The following is an 11061-nucleotide window of genomic DNA, read 5'->3' as shown; positions in this document are numbered from 1 at the left end:
GAATGTTAATCCACTAAAAATTAACTGATAAAAAAATTAAATTTAAATTTATGATTTTGCATAAATAGGCAATGATAAATTCAGATTGAGCAAAAAATTACCTGCAAGTTTTGTTCCATTGGATCTCTCTCTCTCTCTCTCTCTCTCTCTCTCTCTCTCTCTCTCTCTCTCTCTCTCTACAGTAGTGCTTCCTGGCAATGTTGTTAGTATCGGTGCGTATATCAGCAGAAAATAAATATGCTTCACCCCTGATTTGGCTATTTTTCATAAATATAAAAAATTACTTAAAATTAATTTTAATATTATTTTAATGATTTTAACATGTATCACGTTTTGATTGACACATAATATTTTTAATTATTTTTTGGCCGATTCAGAATGATTTACTTGAGTATCAGTATCGGCCAATTCACCTGAATCGTTGGCCAAACGATACAGGGTATCGATACAGGGCCGATACCGATACTGACAACATTGCTGGCACTATTCAGTACCAGATTGGTAGCAAAGTAATCGCATGAAAATGGCCGTATGAGACATGCCACCTCATTTTTTGCCACCAAACTGTTGCTAGAAAGACCCTTATCAATGGAATGCTCGCTCCTGTTTGACCAAAACAGAAAAAATGATGACATCTATTATGGAATCACCAGTGCAAAAGAATATGTTCAAAGTTGGAAACATGCAGAGAAGGCCCTGCTAGGAAGATGTCAAAGTCCATCAAAATTTCCAGCATTATTATGGCTGCAAAGTGTACATATTGTGGCAAGCCATTAAAACAAGCAATTCTATTAAACAAGATGAAGCAGCAAGACGGGTACCTTGCATTGATGATTGTGAATTAACATTGGATTGCCCGCATCTATATCCCAAGGCAGAGCTACCTCAGACAGGCTATCTTCTCAGGTTCATGGTAAAATTTATGGAGGAAGCCAGACCATGTAAAAGTAGCAGTAGTCAGGTTGGCTCATAGGAGAAAAACATTGAAGGATTAGATAAGAGCATGGTTTGGTTGATTTGGTGTTTCGACAGGGCAACTCATTTTTGGTGAAGATGGTTAGAGCAAAGATAGTAGAACACATTACTAAGGGATCGAGCTCAATGGTCAGAGTGTTGGTATTCTCCTTGAAGGCTTTGTCAAGGTTTCTCAAGTTCTACACTAGTAAGTGAAAGATTAGGACCTTGGGCTCCCTGCATCAGTTTCCAACTACTGCAATTGAAAGGCTTGAATTGAAAACTAAGAATTACATGAATCATACATTACATTGATGATTTGTCTTCATGCATATAGTACATTCTGTGATATGCCTCTTTTTTGTTACAGTTAAGAATAGCTAACGACCAATGAGTTTCACCATCCATGCACCACCCAAGTAAAGACCCAGCAATGGGGCTGCCAATAATACTTGCGTCAATGGATCTGTTGATGGTGTAAGGACTGCTGCCGCTATCACTGCCCCTACCACGACATACCTCCAGATAGACAACATTTGATCTCCTGAAACCAAACCAAGTTGACCCAAGAGAAGTTGTATGACTGGAACCTGTAAATGCAGTAAGGAACAAAAAATAAGGGAATTCGCATGTGAAACAGAGTAAATTTACTAAAAACAAAAACCAAAAAATTGCATGAAAGAGCAAAATTCAAGCACATACCTGAAAAGATAGGCCTGTGCTAAACATAAGCACTAAAACAAACTCAAAATACTGGTCAATGGACCATATAGATTCCACTGCCCCTTCTGCATAATTAACAAAGAAGTTTAACGCTGCTGGAGTGAGAACTAAATAGGAGAACACAATGCCAGCATAGAAGAGCACTGAGGAACCCAAGACAATGGGGCCCAAGAACTTCCTTTCATCCCTTGTTAATCCAGGCACAACAAATGCAATTATCTCATACAGAATGACAGGAATCCCCAGTAAAAGGCCACAATATCCAGAAACCTGAACGTTCACGTTATTTCCATCAGAGAGATTGAAGTCACAAATTTTGCAATGAAAACCTAGTGAAAAAATTGATTCTTGATAGCGAAGTAATGGTAGTAAAAAACTAAACAACAAGATCCCAGATTGAAGCAAACAAAGTTCTGATATAAATCATCATCCAACTGACTTGAGCAAGATTCAAGCAACTTAAAAAAAAAATGGCCCACATAAGCAAACATTAATATGCATAAGCATATCCAAACACCAAACATGAAGCCCTCAAGATGACTGCATGTTTTCTGCACAACATGAGCTATTAAAGAAGAAATTGTCATATTGGTCATCATATATGCATTTAAGCACATATTGGTGCTTACAGTGCCCACCATATGGCCCATTAAAGCAGAAATCGTAGTTGAAGTAATAAAAATTTCATAAAAAGCAATCCTTATTTGGGATGATGATGATGTGTCACTATTAGCAATAGATAGAAGCCTTTGGTCACTGTTGCTTATATTGTAGATGGAGACCAGAGTAACTAATAAATTGTAAATAACTGCAGCTAACATGGCCCACAGAATCATGCATGATTAGTAGAAATCTGAACAGTTGTGGAAGTTTTAGAACACCTGGCATCATCCCTGGTGATGACAGCAAATTGTTTGAAATAAAATTTCAGATAAACATAGATCACTTTTACAGGAGGGATCTAGAATACAAACAGATAATGAAACCGTTATATTGAAAGAGTATCATCACATTGGCTATATGCCTAGTGAATTTTTTTACAAATCATCAATTGTACATTCAATACAAAGGTCTTAAATTAATTTGAAAGGAAGGAATTGAACAAAACTGATTTCAGTCTGAGGCATTGATATTGACTTTACTAATTTTCCATCCTGATTTTTTTACCTAATGCATGCCAAACTAAGCTATGGTCAGTGAAGTATCTTTAATATTTTTATCTGATATTTAATTTCATTAATCTTAGGCCTGGAAATCCTAAGTGCATAACCACCAAATTTTCATATTCTCGGTTGCTGGGAAGGGGCAGACTGGAGATGGTCCCAGCCTTCTTCCTTTTGCATGAAGTGGCAGCACTCAGGACTCAAACCAATATTTCCATGTTGAAATCCCTACTTTAGTATACAGTGTATACACCAAGTGATGGCCCTCAAGACCTGGAGATCCTATAGATCTCCAAATAATAGGGCCCTTAGTTTTTTCTAATTTTCTTGTCAGTGTAGCCACAATTAGTATAATAAGCAATACATGGCCTTTTTTCTTCGAATTCAAAAATTGTCTTTCAATGTTAACTACAAACTCACCAACTTTTTAGTTTTTCTTTCATTACATAGCAGATAAGAAAACCACACTCTAGGAAAAAAAAGGTAAGAATTGTCAACATCAAATTCATATTCTCTACAAATCTCCATTTCATAATTGGTGTGTGACCTTTTTCCTAAATCATTAAATGTCTCCTCTTGAGGTTCTGTTTGGATAAAGTTCAGCTCAATATTATCAACTTAACTTATTTGTTGGTTAAAGAAGGAAGTGCACAACCCTGGGCATATTTATTAGAGTTTCAAAAATGTTTGCACCATTTTATTAGAAACTGACTCATGTCCCCACTCAAATGATGCAGATACGTTCTACAATAAATAGCCAATCAGGTGAAGCCTGCTGCTTGATTACCTGGAAATTCATGAGTTATTCTTCCACCCTTTTTCATAAATCCGAAAAACTTCTAAAAACACAATTTCATAGAATGCCTGATGTTGGTGCTGTGAACTTTGCCAAGGTAAGCAATATAGTGCCCCAAAATACTAACTTTTTGACTTGTCAGTTGCAGTTCACTGGTCAACAAATGACAAAGGATCCCAGTACGTTGGGTAGGGTTATTTGAATTACAATGGAAGTTGGTATGTCTGGAAGGTTGAATTTTAGGGCATCATTTGCAAACCAAACTAGAAGAGACAGAAACTACAAGTGGCTCAATTCATTGTAAAACGAACTCCAACACATTGTTAACCTACAGATGTAGCCTTGCACCAGGCCATGGGCATGGTAACTAAATTTTCTAGTTAAGATTACATGTCCACTGACCCTTGTACTGGGTTATGGGTCGCTACCTTGCTAGTTCTGTAATTCAGGCGAGCCATACAACTCATAAACCAAATACACTAGCACTAGTTTACACATATGTTCATATTTGTATTTATCACTTAAAGATTTGAAAAACATAAAAAATGTGTTTGCGTACTTTCAAATGCATGCATGTATAAATGTACGACTTAAGTGTATGAAGGCCTTGAGGTACCTAGTGACCCATGACCCAACAACCACCATGCCCTTTTCCCATAAACCCCAAACTTGTCACCATGGTCCAACTTTCACATTAAGATCACCAAATCTATCATCTATTGCAAGTTTCTAACTTGTTTCCCCAAATTGAGCATGTTGAGAAAAGAATGTGATTCATGTTTTGTAGTTACCCTGGAAACCGCTGACTGTTTTGTAAGATTCAGTACCTTAAATCATTATAGTAACTTATGATAATTGTTTGATGTTGAACACTATAAAAAGTTAACTCGTTTAGTTTTTGATGTTGAATGCTAGTGATTGAGTCGAACAGTTGGCGAGGAAGATTTTCCTTTCCTTGCTATGCTGTTCTATTTTTGAGAGTTGTTAATGTCCATAGCCGCACATGTAGATGATAACATGCTCACTACAAGTTTATAGCTTAACATATTTTGAAATATTTTATATATATATGGGTTAATATTGGTGCCTTTCAAGGCACCAAATTATATGGAACTATTAAGCTAAAAATCATAGGTTTAAGCTTTATCAACTCAATCTGACCACATAGATGTGTTCATGAAGGTTTGTTTGCTAAGGATCAAACTTTGGATCATGTTATTTTGATCCAAAATATGATTTTTTGAGTCATAAAATTTTAGTGCATTGTAGACCGTTCATTTTTTAAGCCCTTAGAAGACCTGCTTATGTGTCGCAACCATTTGATTCAAAACTCATTTCCCACTAAACAAACATTGTAGATCACATCCATAAGATTTAATTTACAAAAAAAAAAAACTAAAATGTATGATTTTCAGCTCAATAGTTCCATATAATTTGGCGCCTTCAAAGGCACCAAATATTAACCCTATATATATATATATATATATATATATATATATATATATATATATATATATATATATATATATAAGAGTGTATAAAACATAAAATATGCACAGAAGTATCTAATATACCAAATATGATTATGTCCAGATACCAGAGCACCTAAAAGCACCAGCATTGACAAGGTATGCTGGGCATCTTGAAGCATCAATATTAGATAGGTGAAAGCCAAAAAATGATAGTAAATATTGTTTAATAATAATTTTACACATCATAACAAATCATATTTTAGAGGTGTTTCTGTCCTATGTTCAATTGTCCTCATATCCTTTTAACTAGACAATAATGTTTAGCAGTCTGCTTTTACCTGTTCTGGAATCATTCTCAGCTGCCAACAAATGCATCAGGTGTCACTCTGACTAGTCTGTGATCCAATTCTTGTGTATGTTCTGTCAGACTAGGTAAATCAAAGTGCCACCACTTACTAACATATATATATATATATATATAGATAGATAGAGAGAAAGTTCAATGGTGTTGACATGATGTATGAGGAGGAAGGGTAAGAACTGGTTTACTGCATGGAGGTGGTAGTTATTCGAGACATGGTGGGAGATCTGGTTAAAATATAACTAAAGGATTTTCCAGGTGAAGGCCGAACATGTTCTTTCAGGTCAGTGTAAATGTTGCTCTTGGCCAGAATTAAGTGGCCAAAGTCAGACAGTTCATGGTTGGGTCATAGATGTGGGGTTTAAAACTGCTTCAATGGGTTTGAACTTGTAAAAATTTCAGTCTTGCTTACTTTTGCTGCAACTCAGGTACCATATGCCGCTTACCATGTAGGGTGACAACCCGTCACCTATTATCTTGTATTCGCTGCTTATTAATAATACTTATCTTATTCTCATATATATAGGGGAGTGAAATTTTGTTTTTTTTTTGTTTGTAGAAAGGCTCCTCTAATAATGCTATAGGGTCTTTATTACATAATTTGAGTACAATGCAAGCATGGCCATCAAGATAACAATCTAACGACATTTTAAAATGGAGTTCCATCAACATTATACTTGAAGCAAAAGTTTATGCTAGCAAAAGGATAGTGAAGTATACACTGATGAAGGAAAAGCACTTGAAAGAAACTATTGGAGCAAGAACTAGACCTCAGTAGAACAAAACAAGAAACCTTAAGGATTTATATATCCGTACCTTCAAGGTAGTAAAGAAAAACTCCCCTGGAGATAGCTGCAAAAAACGAACTCCTTGTGAACTAACAGGAGCTTCAAGAAGCAAAATCAATTCTTTAGAAAATGCAAAGCATCCTAAAATAGCTGCCCCCACTGCCAAAACCGAAACAAATATCCTTTGGCGTAGTTCTTCCAAGTGATCAAAAATACTCATTTCTTTGTCATCAGGAAGAAGCTCTTTGTCAGGATAGAGCCAATTGTACAAGGAACTCTCTCCATACTCCTGCTCCATTCTTTGTGGAATTTCTTCTTGGAGAGCACCTGTCATGTCCAACTCCACCAACGTAATTATCAAAAATTCAAATAAGCAAACAGAAATATTCCTTTAAACAAGGTAGGACCCAATACCTAAAAGATTAAAAGATCCCTAAAAGTAGGAAGGTGAAAAGACATCTCGGACAATTGTATAAAAGTAATCCTAGTATCCTATCATGTTGACACTGAACAGAATTATAATGACACTGTAAATCAATTGATGCCTTCTGAGAATCACTGAAATTGTTATTCACATTGCAGATGACAGTCTAGAAATGAAGGTGCTATGATTTATGCAAGACTCAAGATAAACTATGTCATTCCTGCATAACAAGAATTGAGGACCAGAAATGTGCATGCACAGCCTTATCTTAAAACTCTGGATATTGAATCCACTAAAAATACAAAAAAGAGAAGTAACATTGAGGAAGGATTTATTATCAAAATCATGCCACAAAGGAATTAGTATAAGAATGATACCGATCAGTAGGTTTGACAGGTTACAATAGTTACTATTTTGTAAGAAAATATGCATTGCAGCCAATACAAACATGGAATAGATATAATTTTCCTTGTACTTCTGAAAAGGGGCAAATTGCTTTAGGCATCACATCTACATAATTTTCTTTTTACCTCTGGGAAGGAGCAAATTGATTCTGTTTTAAGGTCCAAGATGTTGCTACTTGCTAATAAATAATGGGAATCAACCACTAAATGCAACCTGTACCTTAAGATTCAAACTAACGTATGGAGCCACTTGGTGATCTAGTTATGCAGCAATAAGTTAGGCAAAAGACTAACCTATCTGACTAGTTCCCCGACCACTTAGTGCTTGCGACACAGAGGGTCACATATTTTTTTTAATCCATTACATGATTTAACATATTCCATGAACACCACCTAAGCTGCTCTTCTCATCAATACTGGCTCTTGAACTATACTTTTTATCAGTTCAACAGGGGCCAATTATTCCAATCATTTTTTGAGAAAAGACACAAAACATAAAAAAGAAAACTGGGTCTCAATAGAATCCAAAGCAAAGATGTCATGCAATGGCAGTTGCATGGTTTCGATGGCTATCTGCAGATTTTGGGGGTTTTCTACCTTATCCCACAATAATCAATTGCAACAACAAGATGTATATATTCCCAAATCAAATCAGTTGATTGTCATGAAAACTAAGAAAGAGAACTTTCAAAATGCATTTTCTCCAATAGTAAATTTGCTTCCTGACTTCCTCATTAAGTCACATACAACAAATCAATCTTTAGACGTTTCATTCCAAACACATAATGTATCCTTTCGAACATCCAAAATTTAGGGGCTGCTAGTGTTCTTATTTGGTAAAGCTACTTTAGGCATTCTATATCCATTTATAATCTAAGGCTTTACTGACATGTCTTAAATTGAATTTACCAGTTTCGTAGCCTATTAACTAGAAGACAAATCCTTGCTTAGAACACATGATAAATACAAAATTTGGCTTTACACAATGATATTGTCTTTCGTATTTTAGAGGTGGTATCATCCAATTCACTGGATGTGTATGTAGAATCAGATACAATGTCCTCAGAGAGAATAGTTTATCCACTTTGAAAATGAAGTTCCTTCTTTGAATTTGATAAGTTCTTACCCATAGTACAGATTAGGATATTAATTCTCAAAATATGAATATCTAGAGCTCTTAAAAGGTTAGCATATCAAGCAGGAGAAGCAAGTAGATACGCCACTCGAATCAGTTTGAAAGGCATTAGTATGACACTAGTAACCGTATGCTTGAGAGAGACATTGTTGCAAATAGAACTTCCAATTGAAATGAATTCCATTAATTCATGATTTACAAGGATGCAACAATCCCCACTAACCAACCTGATACCATTATAAACAAGGGACATCTACAATCTAGAAGAAACATAGATTATAGAACTGGAGAACAAATTAGTGTAAAGCTAAAAGTTGATGTAGCTAAGAAAGATTGACAATTAACCCATATTGTTTGTCAAGAAAGTGCATATAACAAGAATATGAAGCACTAGGAGAATACAAGGATAAAAAGTGTAAGGAACAATCTTCAAACTCCATTAGAGTCAGTTAAGCAACCGGAAAGCTGGTTTAGTGCCATCAAATTCAACTTTCCTTGACAAAGTTCACAGGCTCACTGTTCCCTTTCTCTTTTCTTTTTTTTTCTGAAACCGAAAATTAGAGCACAGCAGTTGAAATCTGCATTACGTCTTATCAAGACTATGGGTGCAGGATGGTTGTCCACAACATTTCATGGTCTCCATGAAGCAACTAAAGATGACCCAACTTTCCAGTAACCATTCATTATAAAAAAAATTCATAAAACACGCCAGTACTCTATCTCATCGCATGTTTTTCACTCTTAAGATCTTCACTGCCACCCCCACATTCCTTTGTTCCTCAAATGTTTTAGTCAACTTTCTTCGCTGCATAAAAATCACTCTTTTCTGAAATTATTTGTTGTGTTCAGGAAATGAAAATAATAATTCAGCAAACCAAATCCTTTTGTTCAAAACAGAAGCTCTTCCAGCATATATGACTGCGCCAGATCCTACCCCGAGAAACAGTAGTAGTATTAACTTGATGCATATGTCAGGAAAATACAAGCAGGACACCAATTATCTTAAAGGTAGTGAACCATAAATCAAAAGGTCACACCTTTTTCTTATTATCATAAGCCCAAATGAAAGAAAATAAAGGAAATTTTAACAAGATATGGTGGCCAAACTCTTTTTCTTTTCTTTCCCTCGGAGGAACCAAACTCTTGCATATTTCATATTCATGATTGTCGGTTCACCAAAGAGCATGAGATTCTGAAAACTCGAAACAAGCAGGAAACTATGAAAAAAAATTATGTTGGTCGATCGAATTTCATGAGAAAACATCAAAAACTGTCGAACTGAGAGATGGGTACCTGGCCTTTCTTCCAAAGCTGACCCGACACCACTTGAATTCTCTTGTTTGTCTTCTTCAATAGCATAAGAAACCAACCCATCTTTTCTCTTACGAAACTTCACAGAGGGGAGCGATAGTGTTGAAGGGGACTCATCGGACACCCTCAATTTTGAGAGAATGAAGATGTTGGTCTTGCTGGTTTTGCGAGAGGTTGGGGTCCGGAGACTGTGGAAAGCATTTGGTTGAGGATGCGATAGCCATACTGTGCTACCCATGTCTCCGGTCCAGCCAGAGAGAGAGAGAGAGAGAGAGAGAGAGAGAGAGAGAGAGAGATGATTTTTCTCTGATTTTTCAAGAATAATATATTTTTGGACTTAAAGTAATTCAGGAAAATTTATCACCAGACAGAAATGCAAATTTTTGGACTATATTACTTGAATTTATTTCTGGAGAATATCGATAAAACACAGATAAGAAAGCCTTAATTGGAAAAACCGATAAAAAAGAAGTTTAGTATATCCGGATAATCTGGTGATATTATCAGTATTTTGGGATTAGCTAGTGATATATCAATTTAGTGCGATAACCTGATATTAACTCGGGTCAAGATCCGATAGAACTTGGATTTGGGATTAATGTATCAGGTCTGAAATAATGAACTTGGGTCAGACTTAGGTCTGACCCGGGTTCTGTTAAGATCCACTACTTTTTTATGTAAAAGACTTGACCAAGTCTGGCTTATGCTGTCAGCATCCGAACCAGGATACAGTTATAAAAGATGGATCCGGACCAAGACCAATACCCAGTTTCCCAAACTCGTGCCCAGGTCCGGACTCTCTAGGGTCTACTTGGTGCATTGATAAAGTGTTTGAATATGTAACGAAAGTTTGAGTGTGGATTCTTGCAAAAACGGGCCAGGGTTGATCCGATTTTCAATGAATGGGCCTGGTTCTAGATCCGGACCTGACCTAGAACATTTAGTAGAATTCTGGATCCAGATATAATCTGATCCCCCTCTGATACTAGATTCATAGAGAATCGGTCGTGTATTGGTTTTCATGTGATATATGTAAAATGGGTCAGGTCAGACCCAGTTTCAAACCCAGTTATTTATCAAATTCTGACCTGACAAAACCTGTCATTTTTTGTTTTGAATCCGACCCATTTATAAAGCAGACATTATTTTATGGACTGTATCCGCCTGTGAAATACCTTTAATCGGGTTGGTTATTAGATCCAGACCTGACCCGCTTTCACCCCTACCAGTCCAGCAGCTGAAATATAGGACTACTCTAAGTATGACCCTTTTCATTATTTTCAATTTTCAATCTTCTAAATAATAGTTTTTCCCTTGTGAACGTGTAAACTGATGTACAATACTAAGGGTAGTAACATTTTTTCCTAATAATAGCTATTAGTAAAATTAAATTAAAACTAGATTGTTCACAGGTTGATTATTGCAAACAACATACCATTAACACCTCTTTTAACAGGTTAACATTAAGTGGGTATCAACATACTATTAATTATTTTTTAATTAGTTAATATTTGGTCATGTTGCCTTGAC

The 11061-nt window shown here is 35.9% G+C and overlaps 1 protein-coding gene across 1 annotated transcript; it reads right to left on the bottom strand.

The window, feature by feature from the left end:
• Positions 1–1207: 1207 nt before the first annotated feature.
• On the bottom strand, positions 1208–9833 carry APG2 (Sec-independent periplasmic protein translocase). Its single transcript, XM_090019229.1, has 4 exons — positions 9514–9833; positions 6286–6584; positions 1657–1947; positions 1208–1544 (listed from the first exon to the last, which is right to left on the bottom strand). Exons 1-4 carry the CDS (start codon positions 9767–9769, stop codon positions 1335–1337), a joined length of 1056 nt encoding a protein of 351 aa, XP_089875355.1. The 5' UTR covers positions 9770–9833; the 3' UTR covers positions 1208–1334.
• Between the last annotated feature and the right edge of the window lie 1228 nt (positions 9834–11061).

The sequence above is a fragment of the Nuphar pumila genome, chromosome 10 (genome assembly GCF_984573655.1).
Source record: "Nuphar pumila chromosome 10, dmNupPumi1.hap1.1, whole genome shotgun sequence".
Classification (NCBI taxonomy): Eukaryota; Viridiplantae; Streptophyta; class Magnoliopsida; order Nymphaeales; family Nymphaeaceae; genus Nuphar; species Nuphar pumila.
Note: the sequence above shows the minus strand (reverse complement) of the source record. Positions and strands in the feature narration are given on the sequence as shown.

Excerpts from the sequence above, each read along its gene's own strand:
- APG2 (XM_090019229.1), bottom strand. The coding sequence starts at position 9,769 with ATGGGTAGCACAGTATGGCTATCGCATCCTCAACCAAATGCTTTCCAC. Across the intron at positions 6,585-9,513 it reads AGCTTTGGAAGAAAGGCCAG|GTGCTCTCCAAGAAGAAATT; the intron begins GTACCCATCTCT and ends TGGACATGACAG. Across the intron at positions 1,545-1,656 it reads GCACAGGCCTATCTTTTCAG|GTTCCAGTCATACAACTTCT; the intron begins GTATGTGCTTGA and ends CTGCATTTACAG.